The sequence below is a fragment of the Myotis brandtii genome, unplaced genomic scaffold, assembly GCF_000412655.1.
Source record: "Myotis brandtii unplaced genomic scaffold, ASM41265v1 scaffold1270, whole genome shotgun sequence".
Classification (NCBI taxonomy): Eukaryota; Metazoa; Chordata; class Mammalia; order Chiroptera; family Vespertilionidae; genus Myotis; species Myotis brandtii.
In genome coordinates this window covers 233571-254849 of record NW_005354465.1, presented here as the reverse complement: position 1 = coordinate 254849, position 21279 = coordinate 233571, and the positions used below count along the sequence as shown (strand labels likewise).

General features: G+C 44.3%; 1 protein-coding gene across 5 annotated transcripts in view; it reads right to left on the bottom strand.

The window, feature by feature from the left end:
- The window catches only part of FAM219A (family with sequence similarity 219, member A), a 50404-nt gene extending 29418 nt beyond the window's left edge, over positions 1 to 20986 (bottom strand). For 4 of the 5 annotated variants that reach the window (XM_005859517.2, XM_005859518.2, XM_005859519.2 and 1 more), the window contains exon 1: positions 20716 to 20811. In XM_005859517.2, coding sequence (XP_005859579.1) covers positions 20716 to 20802 — 87 coding nt within the window. In that variant the 5' untranslated portion in view covers positions 20803 to 20811. Of the gene's footprint in view, positions 1 to 20715; positions 20812 to 20935 lie in introns of those variants that run through there. The other variant, XM_014534228.1, reaches the window with a different exon arrangement.
- Positions 20987 to 21279: the final 293 nt, after the last annotated feature.

Sequence of the window (21279 nt, the reverse complement as noted above, 5' to 3'; positions counted from 1 at the left end):
ACTGGGGATGTGCCCGCAACCAAGGTACATGCCCTTGACCGGAATCGAACCCAGGACCTTTCAGTCTGCAGGCCGACGCTCTATCCACTGAGCCAAAACAGCTAGGGCAACATGGTTGTCTTGAAAGCTTATTTCACCTTCAGAGTGATGGTAACCTCAACAGAGGGCTCAGTCAGAGTAGATGTTTGTGAGGGAAGGTGAGACAGGGGCTAGAGGGGGTAAGGGGGAGTCCCTGGATCCATAGGGCTTAACTTCAAAAGAGAAGAGGGCAGGCCATGTCACAGCTAGAGACATGTGCAGGGCGGCTGTTTAAAATTAAATAAGCAAGGGCCTTAAGAATTCAGGCAGTTAGGCTTTTCAGACCTGGCGAGGACTGGACCCCTCTCCAGGAGCTATCCAGGGTCCTGAATCGTCTCCACCTGAAGCTTTGGACAAGAGCTTCACTTGTTGGTTAATGCCAACCTTAAATGCTGCTGTGTCCTCTCTGCCCGTTCTTAATACCAACTGCCTGCTTGGATCACATCCTGCATGGCCTGAAGTAGCTCCAAAATGACTCCAATCACTCTCTATGGCTGCAGCCTGTGCTTCATGCCAGCAGCCTGGCTCCCTGGCCAGATTTTCAACAAAGGGTAAAGTTGAGGATCTTGGTATGTGCAAAAAATATCTCCAGTACCCCTGGATGCTCAGGACTAAATGGGCCTGGCTCAGGGACAAGGTGGCTGTAGGTGAAGGAAAGAGTTTTCCTCACATCCTCTGGCACATCCTCAGAGAGCTCCTCCCTCACCTCTGCAGCCGCTGCACTCACACACACCTGCATGCACGCACACACACATGCCAGATTCTCCGTCCTGTCACTGCAGAGCCTGTACTGCTGCAGAGAAGGTAGAGTCTCCTTTGTCTGCAGTTGAGCAGAATGCACCTGCTTTGTCCCCATTATGGGTATTACAGAAGTTTGGCAAAGAGCACCCAAATTTAAAACTTACATAAATGAAATAAAATGCAGATTTATTTTTATGAATTCAAGAGGAATACATTTACTATAAAAATCAAGATAAGCCCTAACCGGTTTGGCTCAGTAGATAGAGTGTCAGCCTGCGGACTGAAAGGTCCCAGGTCCGATTCCAGGCAAGGGCATGTACCTTGGTTGCGGGCACATCCCCACTGTGCAGGAGGCAGCTGATCGATGTTTCTCTCTCATCGATGTTTCTAATTCTCTATCCCTCTCCCTTCCTCTCTGTAAAAAAATCAATAAAATATATTTTTAAAAAATCAAGATAAGAACAAAATATTTTAAAAAACACGCTTAGTCATACCATCCAGAGTTATGTCCCATGTTAACTTCCTAGCACACAGCCACGTTCTCGTGTGTCCATGTGCACACACGTATGTGAGTGTTTGTAAGAGGTAGTATAGAGCAGTGGTTAAAAGTGAGTTTTGGCCTGACTGGCATGGCTCAATGGTTGAGCATTGACCTATGAACCAGGAGGTCATGGTTTGATTCCTGGTCAGGGCACAGGACTGGGTTGTGGGCTTGATCCCTAGTGGGGGTGTGCAGGAGGCAGCCAATCTATGATTCTCTCATCATTGATGCTTCTATCTCCCTCTCCCTTCCTCTCTGAGGTCAATAAAAATATATGTATATATATAAAAAGTGAGTTTTGGAGTAAGTCCTAACTATGCCATTTATCTGTGTGATATTTTTGGTCAGTATTACTGAAATCCCCTATTTCCCCCTTTATCTGTGTGATCCTGATCAAATTTCTAATCTCTTTGGGTCTGTTTTGTAATCTTTAACATGAGGAAAATAATACTACTCATCTCATAGTGTTGTTGGAAGGATTAAATGGGATAATATATACACAGTCCCTGACACATGGTAAGTAGTCAATAAAGGGTAGCTTTTATTACACATACACCCTGTAGAAATCATTCTGTAATACTGTTTAATGCCTAACTTTAATACACAAATTACTCTCTATCTCAGATAAAAGTTGAAAACAGGATAAATAAATTCCATTTACTTCATTTTCTGTGTGGCTTAACTTTCTGGGCCACAGTGAAATTTGGGGAACAGAATGTCTTCCTAGTTCAGAAAGAAAAAAAAAGTAATATTTGACCCAGGACGTCTAGCTTTCAGGCTGACTCTGCAGCCAGAAAACGGCAGGGCCTTCCTTTTGGTCAAGGTTCTCTTTACTTCTTGAGCTTTGGGCTTCAGCCCTTTGGCTTTCAGTGGATCTTGCCAGCAGCAATTATTACTATGACTAGAGGCCTGGTGCACGAAATTCATTTGCGGGTACGGTCCCTAGGCCTGGCCTGCGATCAGGGCCATCTTCCCCAGCTGCCTGCAGCTGACTCCCCTCCCCCCCCATACACTGCCACCCACTCCTGGTTCCCCATTCGCCATTGGGTGATCGGTGCCTGACGGCCAGGGGAAGGGACCAAGAGGTAGGCTCTTCCCACCCGCTCACCGGCCCCGCCCCTGCCTCAGGTGGCCAGTAGGTAAATCATAGCCTGTTGGCCGGGGAAAGGGACCAAGAAGTGGTCAGTGTATCTCATAGTGACTGGTCCAGCGGTCATTCTGGTTGTTCTGCCATTAGGGTCAATTTGCATATTACCCTTTTATTATATAGGATGTTCTAAAGCTATTTTTAAAATTTATCTTATTCTTTCTACAAATAAAACTTTTTAATACATTTTAATAAATAACTTTTCATACATAAAAATTATATTCTAAATGAATAATTTGTCCCTTCTTTCCAGTTTATTTATTCACTTATCCAGTCATTTATTTATATCAGTATGGATTAATATACATTTATTTTCTTTTAGGGCTATAATCCAATATCATCATACTGATAACAAGTTGCTCAACTTGCTCCAGCTTTGGCCTCTGGGAGCCATTTCAAGTTGGCTTCTGTTTCCTATTGACTCACCTCTTTCCCCTTTATTCCTCAGGTAAACTAATCATGAGCCTATGGTAGCACTTTCTTCAAAATATCTGATACTCATCTTTTTATAATTTAATTTAATTTTTTTTTGCATATTCTCAGCCAACACCCTGCTTCATGCCCTTAGTAACTTGTTCTAGGACCCCTGCAGTGGTAACTCACTCATCTCTCCAATTTGCCTCTTCTTCCCCCAACTTATCCTGTACATTATTCTTAAATCACTCTCCCGGGAATTAAACACTCACTACTCTGATTACAGTATCCCTTGCTCCAGACCTTTCAATGGCTTGCACCACTTAAAACTCAATCTGACACTCAATAGTTTTAACAACATGGCTCCAATTTGCCAATCTGGCTTCTTCTTCAATTGATCATCTTTCTATAACCTTTGTTCTCTTTGCTCCAGCTTTCAGCCTTATATGCAGATAACTTCCAATTTCTATCTCTAGTTTTGACTATATTGCAAAAAATCTTTATTGATTGCTTTAAATTACAAAAGTAATACATATTTGATGGGATAAATTAAAATAATACAGAAAATGAGTCTCTGACTCTCCTCTTCTTGCCTTCCTCAGGTTGGTTTTAGGAATGAAGTGATCTTTTTAGATTTTTCAGTATCTTTCCTAACTCCTATTAAGTTACTACATCATAGGGACAGATTTTGAGACATGTTTTTTGACTTAAGAATTTGTAATGCAAATCATTACAAATGACCTTATAAAACCATAACCTTATAAAAGGTTAAGTTCAGAAAAACAGATCTTTATGTTTGTAACTTACATTTTCAAAGCCTTTTCCTTATTATTTTCTCATTTAATCCCTGACAATCCTAAGAGAGAGAAATAGTATCTTCTTTTTCAATTAAAACTTTTTAAAGAGCAGTTTTAGGTTTACAGCAAAATTGAGGGGAAGGTACAGAGATTTACCTAATACCCCCCACACCCACATATGCATAGCCAGCCTCACCCATTATTAATATTCCCCACCAGAGTGGAACATTGTTACAACCGGTTAACCTAGTGCCACATCACAATCACCCGAAGTCCACAGTTTACATTATGATTCACTCTTTGTGTTTGTTGTACATTCTATGGGTTTGGACAAATGTAAAATGACATGCATCCATCACTATGGTATCATACAGAGTATTTTCACTGTCCTAAAAATAAGCATGTATTATTTACCCCAGTTTTACAGAGTAAAAAGCTGATACCCTATAAAGCTGAGCAGCTCCCCTCACCAGCCAGGTCTTGGTTCCAAGTTTCCTGATCCCTTTCCTACTTTACCACAGAAAAAGGCCATACTGAAAACCATAACACAGTGAGCAGCAGCACTAATAGCAGAGAGGTCAGAGCCAAAGAGAACCACTCAGACCGTTGACACATCAGTGGCCATGGCTTTGCCTCAGGGAATGTGAGAATAATTTTGTCCCTGTGCTTCTCTTTTATGGTGAAGGTGAGACTGCAGGAGATCTCTAAATAGGAAATAAGAGACAGGAATGTATCTGATCAGTGTGGAGGCTTTCTATTTGCAAAGAAATGTCCTGCCTCCCCAAAGCTACAGGGTTCTGCAGACGTGAGAAGGAAGCGAATAGAATTGAGTCAGATGTGGCCAGTCACCACTGGTGGTGCCCAGCAGGAATAAGATTGGCCAGACAAGTGGCATATAGGTATTTGGCAGCATTTCCATAGCCAATTCATCGCGCCAATTTGTTGGTGTGAATACCTGATTGAAAAATATGGGAATTATGAGGCAAAAGCTATCTCCTGGGTAGGCACGATATAGTAGAAAGAGCATGATTTTTGATCATTTGTTTCCTAAAATGGAAAAAAATGATTAGAGAAAACATAATATTGGTTTGTCATAAATTCAAACATTTTGAGGTAAAGAAATTCAAATACAAAAAAATAACATGAAAGTTCTCCTGTAAGTCAGAATGATGACCAGTTTAATTATATCTTCTCAGACTTTTAAAATGAGTATTTATTTATACAAATTTAAGCACAGATGAATCAGACTTTTTAAAATATATATTTTATTGATTTTTTACATCCGGTCAAGGGCATGTACCTGGGTTGCGGACACATCCCCAGTGGGGGATGTGCAGGAGGCAGCTGATCGATGTTTCTCTCATCATCGATGTTTCTAACTCTCTATCTCTCTCCCTTCCTCTCTGTAAAAAATCAATAAAAAAATATATTAAAAAAAATGAGTATTTATATATACAAATTTAAGCACAGATGAATCAGACTTTTTTTGAATATATATTTTATTGATTTTTTACAGAGAGGAAGGGAGAGAGATAGAGAGTTAGAAACATCGATGATGAGAGAAACATCGATCAGCTGCCTCCTGCACATCCCCCACTGGGGATGTGCCCGCAACCAAAGTACATGCCCTTGACCGGAATCGAACCCGGGACCCTTGAGTCCGTAGGCCGACGCTCTATCCACTGAGCCAAACCGGCTAGGGCTGAATCAGACTTTTAAAATGTGTATTTATATACACAAATTTAAGCATAGATGAATCAGAAGTATATGTGAAAACGATAACTTTTATGTTACATGCATTTTACCACAAAAAAACAAATATATATCTTGAACACCTTTTCTATATCTATATTAGATCTTACCTCTTCCTTATAAAAGGCTTCCTATATGGCCCTGGCCAGTGTGGCTCAGTTAGTTTGGAGCGTTGTCCCATACACCAAAAGGTGGTGGGTTCGATTCCTGACCAGGGCACATACCCAGCTTGTAGGTTCGATCCCTGGTTGGACATGTATGGGAGCCTAGGAGTCACCCTGGACACTCCCTCTTTCACTCCCTCTTCCTCTCTCTAAAATCAATAAACATATCCTTGGATGAGGACTTTTAAAAAAAGGCTTCCTATTTAATCAGTCCCCACTGATGGAGATTTATATTATTTGCTCCCCCCCCTCATTATCATAATGCTGCAACTATTATAATGTTATAACACTGTAGCATATTTATTTGTAACTATTATGTTTGGTTTAAAAAGTTTTTATACACTTGTTTGACAATTTCTTTAGATCAATAAATTATTAGAAGTGGAATCATTGAGGGGATCAATGGGCATGCACACATTATGTTGCCGGTTTTCTTTCCAGAGAGGATGTGGCAATGTACAGGTGCCCCCCCCCCCAAAATGTATACACACTTTAACAGCTGATAGTTCAATTTTGAAAATGAAATGTATTTTAATAAATACTACCTTTATAATTATTCAAAGTGTATATATACTTTTGGGGGGGGCACTCTATGTATTTCTCACAAATTGGGAAGGGGAGGGGTTATTCAAAGTTTGAAGTCAGAAAGACCTGGATTAGTTCTAAAGGCTGGCTGGTTGTCTGACCTTTGGCAGTTTACCTTTGTTAATGTCTCTTGCCTTTCCATGGGTGTAACATTATCTACTTTGCAGGGCTAGTGTTAGGATTAAATAAAATAATATATGTAGAATGTTTTGCAGCATGCCTGACACAACAAAATGGTAGCTGCTTTTTGTTTTATGTTGCTCTCTCCTCATTTCCTTTGTTTCCATCCAGTCTAAAGTATTCATCAGTCCCAAATTCTCTGGCCACCAAAAGGAGCTTTTCTAATCAACAGCAAGAGATATTGCCCTTATTGAGTCTGAATTTCCCAGGAAAGCACTGAAGCCAATTTCCAGAGCTCTATCTTTAGTGACTAAATCACAGAGACAAACTCTCCCACTCTTAATGATCTTTCTTAGGATCTTAATCAGGTCATTCTTACTCTCCAGTCCACTGCTGATCCGGCCATTTTAACAGTGAAATGTTCTGGTCTTTAAAACGGGACATTTCATTAAGCCCTGAAGGCAACAAAGGGCCCATGGAAAACAGATGGGAGGCAGACCCTGAGACACATGCACCCTGGGACCTTGGGGAGTCCCGGTTACATTCCCTTCCCTGTGTCTTTCCACAGTCCCTCCTAAAACCAGGAGGGCTGAAACTGGATCATGGCTTCTTGAGCTTTAAATTCCAAAAAGTATTGATTTAGGGATGAAATTAATCAAGGCTGTGACAGAAGGCTCCCAGGGAAAACTCTCCAAACTGCCAAAAGGGGGCAGTGTAGTGTTATGGTTAAGAACATGAGACTAGACTCCACACACCTAGACTTGAAACTGGGCTTTGCTGCTTATTAGCTGCATGACTTGGGTGTCACTTGCCTTCTCTGTTGATTAAGGGCATGCCATCTTCATATTGTTGAAAGGATTAAATGAAATGTGTGTCTGGTGGCAGATACACAGTAAGTGCTCATAAACAGCAGGACACACATCTGTAGGGTATATGGTTGACTATGGTAGATATGACATAGGGTTACCAAGTAAAGGAGATAAAAGATTGAATTTATTCAGCTAATTCATTCACTCATTCAATAGATGTTTAGTGAATGTTTACTATGCATAGGGCACCTTATAAGGCACAGGAGACATAATAGGAAGTAAAAATAGATATGATCTCTGCCTTCATGAAACTTGGCCTTCAGAAGTACCCATGTGAGTAGAATAATCATACAAGCATATGTAAAATTATAAATATAAAAGTGCAATAGGAATAAGGCTACTGACAAAGTCTAGAGTTAAGGGAATCCTTCTGTGATGAAATTCTAGCTAAGCTAAGATCTGAAAGATGGGTAAGAGTCAACTGAAAAAAAGGGTAGAGAAAGCATTCCAAGCAGAAGGAACAACATGTGCAAAGGCCCTAAAGCAGAAGGGAACCTGGAACATCAGAGAAGTGGAGGAAAAGCCAGTAAGGTTGGATGCACTGATGGGGATTAAAGTGATATGAAATGAGTTGGAGAGGCAGGTAGGCAGGAGCTGGACCACATACAGTCTTGCAGGCCATGTTAAGGATTAGAATTTTTAGAACAAGAGCAAGGGGGAAGCTGTTGAAATGTAAAGGGATGCACTGGGCATCCCTACTACTTGGCAATACATTGTTTTGATATCTCCTTTCATGGGAAGGAATGGGAGAGAGTTTCACACAATTTCTGCTGTGGCCATCCAAGAGAGGGGAATAAAGAAGTAATCTACAACAGGTCTCTTCCCAAAACAGAATGAGTCCCTCGGCATCCTCATTTCCCAAAGAAGAATTAGATATGTGGAGGGATGCAAGTGGGGCATCCAGGGCTGTGAGGCTCTGATCAGAAATCCTATACTGGGTGATGGGCTGTCACTATAAAACTCCTAATGTTTTTTAGGTGCGGCACCAGTCCCTAGTCAGCCTCCACATCTCAGACTTCCTGCCCCTTCAGATGCTTCAGTGCATTGGACATAATAACTAAGGCAGTGGTTCTCAACCTTCTGGCCCTTTAAATACAGTTCCTCATGTTGTGACCCAACCATAAAATTATTTTCGTTGCTACTTCATAACTGTAATGTTGCTACTGTTATGAGTCGTAATGTAAATATCTGATATGCAGGATGGTCTTAGGCGACCCCTTATTAAGGGGACAAACAGCTATTAGCCTGGGGTGATGGAGGTGCAACACTTTTGTGGGCAGACACAGAGCCCGGAGGGAAGGTGGCCGGGAGGCTTCAGGTTTGCAGGAAGCAGCACTCAGCCTCTGTGTGCCTTCCTGGTGAGCTGGTTCACAGTGCCCTTGGTGCATGCACTGTTTGCTTGGGGGCATATGCACACACAGAAAGGCATAGTTTCCATATTCTCTCCTATGTGAAGAGAGAAACTAGGAGTAGAGAACCTGGGCAGCACAGGAATGCTAAAGTACCAGAAGGTGGTAGCTGTTTCCTAGTCCTCATAGGTTTTTGAAGTTGGCTGGAGGAGAAAAGGACCTAAGAGTGCTAGAGCTGCTCACCCCACCCCTCCTCCAACCTCTCCCAGACCACAGCCCCGCTACACAGGAAACCGGCTTGGCTACCTGCCAGGGCTCCTGCTGGGGCAGGAAGTTCAGGAAACAAGTGAGAAAGACCCTCTTCAGCATAGAAGAAGGCTGCTCAGAAATCCCTGGGAAGGTAAAATAAACCCTGGCCCTATTGCACTTTCTCCCACAAGAGAAAAATCTCTACTCTTTCCCAGTAGAGGTGCCACTACTCCCCAGTATGGTCATGTACGGCGCTAGCAGAATTCACAGAGCAGAACCAAGAGCTTCATGGAGGACATAATGCTGTCTCAGTGACAAAAGACTCCAAGTAAGGACACCCTTCCCCCCCCTCAAAAACACAGGTCCGCGGTGAAGCAGGGTGGGTACATGTGGCCTGAAGACTTCCTAGGGCAGTGATGGCGAACTCATTTTTTTGGTTGATTTTTCTTTGTTAAATGACATTTAAATATATAAAATAAATATCAAAAATATAAATCTTCGTTTTACTATGGTTGCAAATATCAAAAAATTTTTATATGTGACACGGCACCAGAGTTAAGTTAGGATTTTTCAAAATGCTGACACACCGAGCTCAAAAGGTTCGCCATCACTGTCCTAGGACCATCTTGGGTTGACAACGATTGAAATTTCTTTTGAGAGCCAAATTTTTTAAACTTAAACGATATAGGTAGGTACATTGTTATTAACTTAATTAGGGTACTCCTAAGGCTTAGGAAGAGCCACATTCAAGGGCCTAAAGAGCCGCATGTGGCTTGAGAGCCGCAGTTCGCCGACCATGGGTATAGGATAAAAGAAGTGATAGAAAAAGGAGACCCAAAGGAGAAAGTGCTAGAGATATATGTGATACCTTGGGCATGTGGCTCGAGAGCCGCAGTTTGCCGACCATGGGTATAGGATAAAAGAAATGATAGAAAAAGGAGACCCAAAGGAGAAATTGCTAGAGATATATGTGATACCTTGAGGGATGAAGGCAGAGAATTGACAGGGGCTCTTTGTTGTCTGAATGTGAAGGGAACTCTTGATGAAATAACAGACTGAGGCAATGACTATCCTTCGCTGCTAAAACATTAGAAAAGACTGAAGGGGAATCTTTGTGATAAAGAGATCAGGCTAACTACACCACTAATCAATCTGAACAACAGATTGATGTGATGTGATGCAATAGGAAGTACACAGGACACACTCAGAAGTATTCTTCACACAAAAATTAAATCTGAATCTAATCAAACCCTGAGATTTAATTAACAGTTTGCATAAATACAGTAGACAGAGGACTACAGATGAAGTACTTATTCACAGTAATCCAGTGGGTGGGATATAGGTGAAACAAGATTAGTCCTGGGCTAGTAATTGTCTAAGTTGGGTGATGAATACTAGGGGGTTCATTTCACCTTTTCTTTACTTTGTATACATTAGAACTTTCCATGACAAAATATTTTAAAATTTTGAAGAAGGTCTGTAAACTGGAAACGGCCTCCTTCTCTAGCCTACTGTTCTGTGGGGAGAGTAGTAGCCATAGTAGCAATGTGGACTTTTTCCAATGTTTCTTGAGCCATGAGAGTTGGCCTTTGGGAGCAGAACCAGCGGAAGGACATATTCCACTGGCATCAGGAGTGGGGTGCTTCAGGAAGACTCCACTCCAACAGGACCCTGAAACAGCCATGGCAGAAAGGGGCAAGGACAAGGCCTCCTCCAATCCAGGCCCACTCAATGGAACCCCCTCTGGGAATCAGTGGAAACACAAAGCACTTCCATCTCTAGCCCAGACTCATCATGGTGCTATCAAGTAGGCTAAGGACTCTTCTCATTTGGTAATGAGAAGAATAAACCATCTTCTTACCCTCTCTCCATAAAAGCTCCATTGGGAAACATTGACAAAAAATGGAAATCGGATGGGGTGGGGGAGGGGGTCAATTGGGGGAAAAAGGAGACATATGTAAAACTTTAGACAATAAAAACAAACAAACAAACAAACAAACAAAAATGGAAATCACTATCCCCTTAATCACCATCAATCCTTAGATAAGAAATGATACAGCAATTTGCAATTAATTTTCACTTAATGATCTTATTTATTTTATAAATAGCCTGAAAGAGGTTAGGAGCCTGGACGAAGGTAAGAACAAAAGTGGTAGACCTAGGATGTACTAGCCAACTTCCTACAACCACAGAACAAAACTCCTTCCTGCCCTGAGGCCCATGCCCCTCATTAGTTCACCCTGATCTCCACACCCCTTCAAAGATACTCACATCAATTCCTCTCATGGGAGTTCCCAGAGATTGCCTCACTCCTATAGTTCAGCTCCTGACTAAATGAAGGATCTGAAATATGAGATTCCATCAGGAAGTTTTTAAGGAGGCTGATAGGTGGCCAAACCTTAGTTCCTGACTGGTTCCCTTTGGTGCCAATACTAAGTTCTACAGTGGATATTTTGACATGTTTATATTACACATACATAATAAGCCCTGGTGTCAGTTCGCATCATAGCAACATAGGTGGCCAAACCTTAGTTCCTGACTGGTTCCCTTTGGTGCCAATACTAAGTTCCACAGTGGATATTTTGACATGTTTGTATTACACATACATAATAAGCCCTGGTGGTCCGTGCACATCATAGCGACAGGTCATTCCGCCATTTGGTCGATTTGCATATTCGCCTTTTATTATATAGGATTATTAACTTTGTATCAAGTCAATATTTCAAAAACCCATGCTGAATGTCAGAGCAGGAAAGGTCATTTTTCTCCATTCGTTTCTTAAAGAGCCACATCATAAGAGTCGAGCCCCTCAGTGAAGCTGAGCTAGCTAACATCTCCTAGAGCAGCGGTTCTCAACCTGAGGGTCGCGACCCCTTTGGGGGTCGAATTGTAACAATGAAAATATATCCTGCATATCAGATATTTACATTACGATTCATTACAGTAGCAAAATTACAGTTATGAAGTAGCAACGAAAATAATTTTATGGTTGGGGGTCACCACAACGTGAGGAACTGTATTAAAGGGTCGCGGCATTAGGAAGGTTGAGAACCACTGTCCTAGAGTCTTTCTTTCCTATGTTCTTTGCCTAGGATAACTATGATGATTCAGGACTGCCAGGATGGCAAGCAGAGTACTAGAAGTGATGTTTCCCCTGCTGAAGACCGTGAAGACATGAAAGACCAAACATGTCATTCTTCCTCACTGAACCAGGACTCTGCCTCAGAATCCACCTTAATACATGCTCCAGGCAGCCACTACTGGTCAATGGGCATTGGCATAAGGAATGAAATCTGCTTATCACCCATGCTTTTTGTAGCCCATGAAGTAGGCCATGTTTTACATATGTAAAATGATTATGCAGGAATGCCTCTTGGGCTGCTGTGATCAGCGGGGACATTTAATAGTACTGCAGAGGAAGTACTGAGAAACCCTAATCAGGGAATCCATTTTTCAGTTTAAATCCCAACTGAGATGGATTCTTCCTGATGAGAGCTTTGGACTATAATCTTTATATTCTCTCCCCTTAGCAGAACACAAAAGGGCAGAGCATAGCCCATAGGTAAAAAGGAGAAACAGAACTGAGGCATGCAGCAGCCACTCTAGAACTCAAAGTAAAGTACTAAATGGGTAAAGTGTACAGTATATGAATAATATCTCAATGAAGCTGTCAAAAAAAGTTAATGGTGAAAATGTTGCCACATCAACAGTTAGTAGAGGGACTTGAAGGGAAATAAACCCCCTTAAAAAATATCTTGAGAAAAACTAGGCACTTAGTATTGGCTTCTGCACCTGACCAAAGTTCACTAAAATCTTCCTACTGATGACAGTAAGTTCAGACCCTGATGCAAAGCAGCAACATCACATTAGAGACTAGCATAGGAAAAATGGTGTGGGTTATAAAAGAGGCTCAAAAGAATTTAAAAGAATATAATTCCAGACTGAATCAGAAGAAACACTAATTTCTAAGACAGAGTTTCCCAAGAACACATTGGCTCTGTAAGATATTAATAGATGTAACATGAAAAAGTGTCCATGGTTACAGAATCTTGGGAAACATTGGGTTAAATGAAGCTGGAAAGGTTTCTTTACTGCAGAACTTCTCAGAGCCTTTAAAATGCTAGTAAACATTGTGATGGGATAGTGTGTAGTGTTCCTCAAAGGAATTTGCCTACAGATTCTTTTTTTCTCCCATAAAGTATCTCAAAGGACCAATATTCCTAAGATATAATATAGGAAATGCTGGTCTAAGCCACGCTTGGCTGAGGGCTTCACCAATTCCTTTATAAAGCTAAAATTGGAAGTTAATATGGGAACTATAAATAATTTATAGCGTGTACATAATTATGTTTAAGTTAACTACATAGTAAAATATATATGGTTCCCATTGCACAGTTTGGGTGCAGTTAATTCAATAAATTTTAAAGTGCCCCTTCAGGTATTGTTCTAAATAGATAGATGGGGTGGACTCTGGTTATGACGGCCAAGAGTCTGGTGATGAAAACAGGCAAAATCAGGCCAGGAACCACAGTAGCTGGACTCATTCTGCCTGGATGTGGCCTCTTGTCATAGTTACACTTCTCAGGGCTAGAATGGTCACTCAGAGAACAACCTTTATGGCCATTATTGCCCTCTTATTGGTGCACGTACTCTCATACATCTACATCATCATCATCATCATCATCATCATCATCACAGAAACTTAAAATTGACCCTCAAGAAGTACAACTAGCCCTGGCCAGTTTATTCAGTGGTTAGAGCAGTGGTTCTCAACCTTCCTAATGCCGCGACCCTTTAATACAGTTCCTCATGTTGTGGTGACCCCCAATTTCATTGTTACAAATTGAACATAATTAAAGCATAGTGATTAATCACAAAAACAATATGTAATTATATATGTGTTTTCCAATGGTCTTAGGCGACCCCTGTGAAAGGGTCGTTCAACCGCCAAAGGGGTCGCGACCCACAGGTTGAGAACCACTGGGTTAGAGCATCGGCCAGTACACCAAAAGGTGGTGGTTTCAATTCCTGATCAAAGGCAAGTACCTCATACCTTGGTTGCAGGTTTGATCCCCAGCCAGGCCTGGTAGGGGCGTGTGCAAAAGGCTACCAATTGATGTGTCTCCTCACATTGATGTTTCTCTCTCTCCCTCACCCCCACCTCCCTTCTACTCTATCTGAAAGCAATGGGAAAATATCCGCAGGTGAGGATTAAAGAGAGAGAGAGAGAGAAGTATAACCATCTGATCCTCAATTTGATATCTTTGAATAACAACAAATGCAAGTACATATTTGCTTGAACTGGCTTCTAAGAATGTAAAGGGGGAACTCCTACATATCCCCATCTTCCCTCCCCCCAGGCCAGACTCTCTAAGCCTCCTTCCTCCACTACTTCACAACTCCAGAGTCCCTCCCTAAACCCCAGGAGTTCACTAGGCTGCTCCACAGTGAGGCCTCTGGTCAAGTTCCAGCTTCTGAATTCCAGAGCAGTGTCAGATCAGAGCTGGTTCCAGCTCCGCCTGCTTCCTTCCTTCCTTCCTTTCTCGCGCCCTGATGGCCAGATTCCCACCAGAGTCTCCTTAGGAAACAACGCCTTGAGAGCCTGCTGAGCCCAAGAAGCTGAGTCTCCCATGTTCCCTTTCCAGACACAAGGCTCCGTTTGCCCTTTCAAGGAGGGGAGAGAGTCCCTGGGGCTAATCAGGTCCAACTGAAGAAAGCTCTGATTTACATTTCTGTTCACTCTGGGCTGCAGGCAGGCAGGCAGCGGCCAACTCCGGGATGGAAATGACTCAGCCTGACTCCCAGCTACCATGGAAGTGCCTGACGACAGAGGCTACGCTTGGGGCCTTTAAATAGCCAAGTCACCTCTGAGCAATCTATCCCAGAAGCCTGCTCCCTTGGCACACCTTGCCTGAAGACAGCAGCTTGGGCACTACTTCTATCCCAATTGAAGCTTTCCAGGCTGGTCTTAGAGAAAGGAGATATGTGTCCCTTTCCATTCTGACTCTTGCAGGTGAAGCAGTAATTCATACATTCATTCTAGAACAGCGGTTCTCAACCTGTGGGTCGCGACCCCTTTGGCGGTCGAACGACCCTTTCACAGGGGTCGCCTAAGACCATCCTGCATATCAGATATTTACATTACGATTCATAACAGTAGCAACATTACAGTTATGAAGTAGCAACGAAAATAATTTTATGGTTGGGTCACAACATGAGGAACTGTATTTAAAGGGCCAGAAGGTTGAGAACCACTGTTCTAGAAGAAATCAGTAAAAGGGCCCAGCTCAGCCAATCAACCAGAAAACCGTAGATTTGACCAGAATGATGGTAAAAGGCTACAACATAAAACATTCTCTTAGCCAAGAAATGATTGTATTTTTCTTTACCAACGTGCTGCCAGAAAAACAAAACAAAACAAAAACAAAATAAAACACCATGGCTCCTTGCTGCCACCAATTCACTTGCATTCATCACAGGGGAAAAGTATTCATTGGCAGGCATTTCTCTATATCCCTTTTTGAAGCTGTGGGACCAGTCTCACTCTGCTCCTGGGTTTTCTAGGACTTTGAGTCCCCCATAACCCCAAGAATGCAGCTCCAACCACAGAGCAAAGGAAAACAGCAACCTTCTCCCATGTAAGCAGTCCCTGAAGCCAAGAGATACACAAACCTCTGAGTTTTCTGGAGGTGGTGATGGTGTCTCTTGGCATCCGATATCATGCCAGAAACCTGGGATGCATCCTTCACTACCAAACTCTCCATCCCACCTCCAAATAGGTACTACATCCTGCCTATTCCACTTAATTAATATCTGTATACTAGAGGCCCGTGCATTCATGGGGTCCCCCGGCCAGGCCTGCAGGGATCAGGCGAAACTGGCTCCCCGACATCCCCCGAGGGGTCCTGGATTGTGAGAGGGCAGGTCTCAGGTGATGCACCTTGGAATTGGGCTCCCTCCTCTCTGGTTCTGGGTGCATCACCCGAGAACTGCAGCTGCCAAGTCACTACAGCTCGGCAGCTCCTGTGTTGAGCATCTGCCCCCTGGTGGTCATTGCACATCATAGCTACCGGTCGGACGGTTGGATGGTCATATATATATATATATATATCTTTTCCTCTTTTTTAGCTCTAGGCCAAAATAATTTCTTCCTGGATTATTATTGTACCCACTTTCATATTTGTTTTCTGACCTCCAATCTTACCTTGTCTAATCTCTTATCCGATACTGAAGTTTAATCCTAAACTCAAATTTGATGATGTTATTCCCTTAAGAAAAACCCTTCAATCATTCAAATGCACCTTTTTGTTTTTTCCTCCATGTCCTTTGCCAGGAACTCTTGACCTCATCTCATCTGCCAACCTTCTACACCTCTTCTAAAAGTCAGTTCAGCAATGACTCCTCTGTGAAGCCTTCTCTGACCACTTAATGGAAGTCCTTCCTGTTTTCCTTTGGTCCTGGTTCTTCCTTTTGCAGTGCTCATTACTCTGTTGTACCTCAATCCATCTTGATTATGCCTATTCCTGGAGCAAAAATTCTATGTTATGGATTCCAGCACAACATCTAGCGGGCAGAAGGTAGGTTCTTAGTATTTGTTGATTGAGGCGATGAGTAAAGCAGTAAGGGGTAAGGTAGAGGCCTAAGTAAACCTGATCCTCACTTTGCAATATAGGAAAAGAGAAAAGGGCTCATTCCAGAACCTAGAAATACTAGGTCATAAGCCATATCGACCCATTAGGAGAGTCCATCCTTAAACTGAAAAGTCATCTGACTACCAGGAGGCAACTTAAGGCTCCCTGACCACATAATACATGTAGGTTAATTTTCCATAGTGGCTCTTGCCACTTTTCAGGAGCTGTTGTGGTCCATTCACTGAATTAATGTCCTGACCATCCCCATCCCTGAGTGTCAGGAGGCAGGAGGAGTGTGAAACTACTTTAAGACTCAGGTGGTCAAAGGGTCAGAACTTCAGCATTTTTCATCTTCTCCCAAGGGAGGTGTCACCCTTTCTCAGGAGCACCCTCCATTGATCTCCGTTCTTTCCTGGCATGTATCTAAAACCTTCCTATAGCCCAGTGGCCCTCAACCTTCCTAATGCCGTGACCCTTTAATACAGTTCCTCATGTTGTGGTGACCCCCAATTTCATTGTTACAAATTGAACATAATTAAAGCATAGTGATTAATCACAAAAACAATATGTAATTATATATGTGTTTTCCGAGGGTCTTAGGCGACCCCTGTGAAAGGGTCGTTCGACCCCCAAAGGGGTCGCGACCCACAGGTTGAGAACCGCTGCTATAGCCATTTGAGCCCATCCTTCCGGCCAACCACTGGAGAGGTCTCATTGTCTTAGTCCTTAAAGTACCTGGAACTGAGCATATGCTCATGAATTAAACAACTGAGTTAACAGACAACCTAGGTTTCAGGGAGCCCCGGCTAGCATTTCGGTCAAGTGTACAGAGACCCTGTCTGGTGCCATATGCCATTTTTTGGTCTCTGAAAGCACAGGAGGCAGGGTTTTGCCCGACACAATTAAGTGCCTAAAAGCTCCATTTGTGTGTTTTGTTTTCCACAAATCTCTTCCTCTCCAATTGTAGCCAAGTAGAAGACAGACTGAGACTGCACCAACCAGCCCAGCAGACAGACAACAGAGCCACAAACAATAGCCCAAATTCAACCCAATTGCTCAACAGAGAGCCTTGGACAGATGGGTGTGTCCCCAGATCAGTGAGTTATGTGGCTTGGACACAGAACTGACATACAAGATGTGCCTATCCCTGGCAGTTTCTTTAGGGAAATCTGTGCTCAAAAACACTACGGATTATCTAGGAGAGAGCAGGAGTGGAGCCCAGGGACTAGGGCTCCAAGAGGAGCTCTCATTCCTTTCATAAGGAGACAGGAAGAGACCCTGGGGAGCTCTCAGGGATAAGCCCAGGCCTGGTTCAGCTGCTGAGATGCTGCCAGGCCAATTAAATAATTGGTGTGATGGGGGAAAGAGGGAGGCCACGCCCTCAGGCCAACTCCCACCCCAGAGGAAGGCTCCTTGCAGCTGCCGTACAGCAGCAGTATGAACAGGGCAGGGATGGCTTCTTCCCACTAAACTGAGAACTAATGCTTAAATTAGCACCTTGGAAACACCCAGATCTGCTGGCTGTGCCTTCTCTTCCAGCTCATGCCACTCCTCTAGGCCTCCTTTTTAAGCTCGAGTTTCTCTTTCAAGTAAATGGTAAAAAAAAAAAAAAAAAGATACTCTCCCCTCAGATCTCATTTTTCCAAGTGAGGGATGGCCTCTGGATTCTTCCCACTACTATGAGTAGGGGAGGTTTATTTGATGATCGAGCCCACATGACAGGCCTGTACAAGTACAGCTTAGTCCAGAAAGAGGGAATGATGCTGGCACCAGCATTGCCTCATTTCCTTTAGGGTTTAAGGAGACAGCCCCCATTCTGCCCTCAGAGAGGCTCACCCTGAGGGAGTGAGCAAGAACAATAAACTTCTGTTGAACTGTGAGCTTCCGGAGGGCAGGGCCATCTTTGCATCTATGTTGTTAACCACAGTGTTCCTAACCCCTAGTGTAGTATTTAGAACAGAGCAGATGCTCAATAAATATCAGGTAAATGAATTTTCAGAATCAGTAATATCAAGTCCCTATGACAGCCGTGGGCAAACTACGGCCCGCGGGCCGGATCCGGCCCATTTGAAATGAATAAAACGAAAAAAAAAAAAAAAAGACCGTACCCTTTTATGTAATGATGTTTACTTTGAATTTATATTAGTTCACACAAACCCTCCATCCATGCTTTTGTTCCGGCCCTCCGGTCCAGTTTAAGAACCCATCGTGGCCCTCGAGTCAAAAAGTTTGCCCACCCCTGCCCTATGCTATGCTTTGGAAGAGAGAGTGAGGAGCTATTGTTTAACCTTTAAAGAGATAGCTTGTTTTCATTTAATAAATGGGAAAACTAAGTCTGGAGAAGAGGAAAGACTTCCTAGAATAGAGGTCTCAATAAATAATGGCAAGAAATAAGATTGGTCACAGCTGAGTTCAAGCCTGGGACCCTAGTTGTTACGGTCCATCCAGATACTCCTAACAAGCCATTTTGCCTTTCTCTTCTATGGTATACCACCTTGAGTCCTTATACCCTGAAATGAAGGCTCTTGGGGAAATGCCACACAAAATTCTGCTGGTCTCAACAACATACAGAGCATTTAAGGAATTCTGGGAGTCCTTTGGGCTTCAACCTGGGAACAACGATCAAGTAACAGAAATCTGCAGGTCAGTGTCTATGGTCCTCAAATGGGGGATGGCTGTATTGCTACTTCCATAAGGCTCTCACTCAACTGCAACAAAGCAGCCCCTAGCAGAGAAGGACTCCTTCAGGCTTCAAGAAAAAGGTCTGAAGGCAATTGGTTTTTCTGATAAATGTCTCCTTGCACCTCTCCTCCAGAGCCACAGCTTGGGAGTCTTCCGGAACCACTACTCACTCAAACCATCATTAAAAACTTTAGGCAATGATGGAGGCACCAAGGACAACGGAGAGAACCGAGTGATTCAATTCCTTCCCCCCCTTTCCCTGGACAGTTATTGCCTCCCTTTTCAGGAACCCCACATGGGAGGCAAGAACCAACTCACTGCGCTCTTCTGACTCACTTGGACGTCCTCCTCCTCCTTCATCCACCCTCCCTTTGGGTTCTTGATTAGATGCTTAGAATTGGAAGGGCAATCTAGTTTGACAAACCAGGTTGGGTGGAAAAATAATCCAGAAATGAAAGTCCTCTTAATCCAGCCCAAAGTTCTTCAATATTATGGGACAAACTTGTCACCAAGTTTTTCTGACCCCCTAAATAATCCAATGATGGCATCAGGCCAGCAACTCTCCCCCCAGCGTAATATGGTACACTTCTGTGCAGCTTCTCTTTTGGCTTCTGGAACTAAGTAGTCACAAAAGGGGGAAAATGACTTTTATCTCCTGCCAGGTAGCCTCCAATGATTCTCTCTACCATCTCCCAAAAAGTGTGGCTTAGAGTAGGTCATGGCTTCCTACCAAGATCTGTCTTGGCTGCTGTGATGGGCAGGTTGCTCGGGAAGCCACAAAGCACATCTGTAAGCCAGAGGCCTGGAGGCCCAAGGGTAGAAGCTGTTCCTCACCTCTTGGCCTAACACAGAGGGAAGAGCCGTAGGGAGCCCAATATCTGCAAGTCTTGGAGAGCTCTGCTAGGTTCCAGCAGAACTCAGAGAATAGGGGACCCAACCTTTAGGTTTCTGGCCTGCCCTGACTCCTTCCAGCTCCCCCTAAGGCTCCCGGGGGCGGGGCGGGGGGACGGAGAAGGAAAAGCGAACTGAGAACAGAGCCAGGGCGCTCCCTGGATTCTCTCTCTCTCTCTCTCTCTCTCTCTCTCTCTCTCTTTCTCTCTCTTCTCTCTCCTCTGTCTCTTTGTTCTCCTGTTGCCCTTTATTTGCTCTAACCCTGAGTTAAGTCTGCTTGCATTACAGTTTCTGGTTCTAAGCTTCTCTCACACTCTTGATGTTCAGCCACTGCAGAGCAGGGCTGTGTTGGCTCTGTCTGCTAGCCTCCTGGGCCTGCCACATTGAAGCTGTTCAATCAATGTTTGTTGAATTCATTAAAATAGGTGAGTAAAAGCTGCATGTTATACTGCTGTAGTGTGGAGAGGCAGCGATGACATCATGCCTCCCAGACTCCGGGACCGCGGACAGGCGGTCGGATCGGCGCCCAGCAAGGGCTCCAAACACCTAGGCCTAGGAGGATGGGGGCTCTTCCCCACGGCCCCGGCGCAGCCCTGCCCCCTCGCCCGTCGGTTCGGGAGCCCCTCTCGTCCGCGCCTCAGATTCTCCATCCCGCCTCTGCGCGCTCTCCTCCTTCCCGGCGCCCGTGCCGCCGGCTTAGACTACCTGCGCTCTCCTCCGGAAAAGGGAATCCCCGGGTCCTGCACCGACCTCTGCCCCTACGGATCCCTGCCCCCGCGTTCGCATCCACATCAGCACACTGGCGGGCCGGGCCCCCCTCCTCTACAAGCCTATTCCCGGTACCTCTCAGCCGACTGCTCTCCAGTCCCCTCCCCCGCCCTGAACATCACAGGCCTCCAGGGCGAAACGCCTTCCCGTCGCTCACGCCAGCCTCCCGGGCCTGCCGCCCACGGCGCTCCATGACAATCCCCTTTCTTTCCCAGCTGCGGGCCCCCGCTGGTGTGCACCATTGTGCCCCTCTCGGTTCCACCCGACAGTGCTCCCCGTAGCTCCCTCGGCCTGCCTCCTCCGACTGCGCCCCCGCCCTCACAGGCTCCTTCGCTGTCGCCTCGCGGATTCTCCCACGGTTCTCAGGTCCTGCAGGTCACCCTCCCCAGTGATGTGATTTCAAGGCTCTCTTTGCCTCCTAGAAGGCGGTCCCTCAGTTCCCGAGGCCTGATTCCCTTCCTCCTCCCCAGGGGGCGCCCCCTCCCGGCCCTGGCCTGCCCG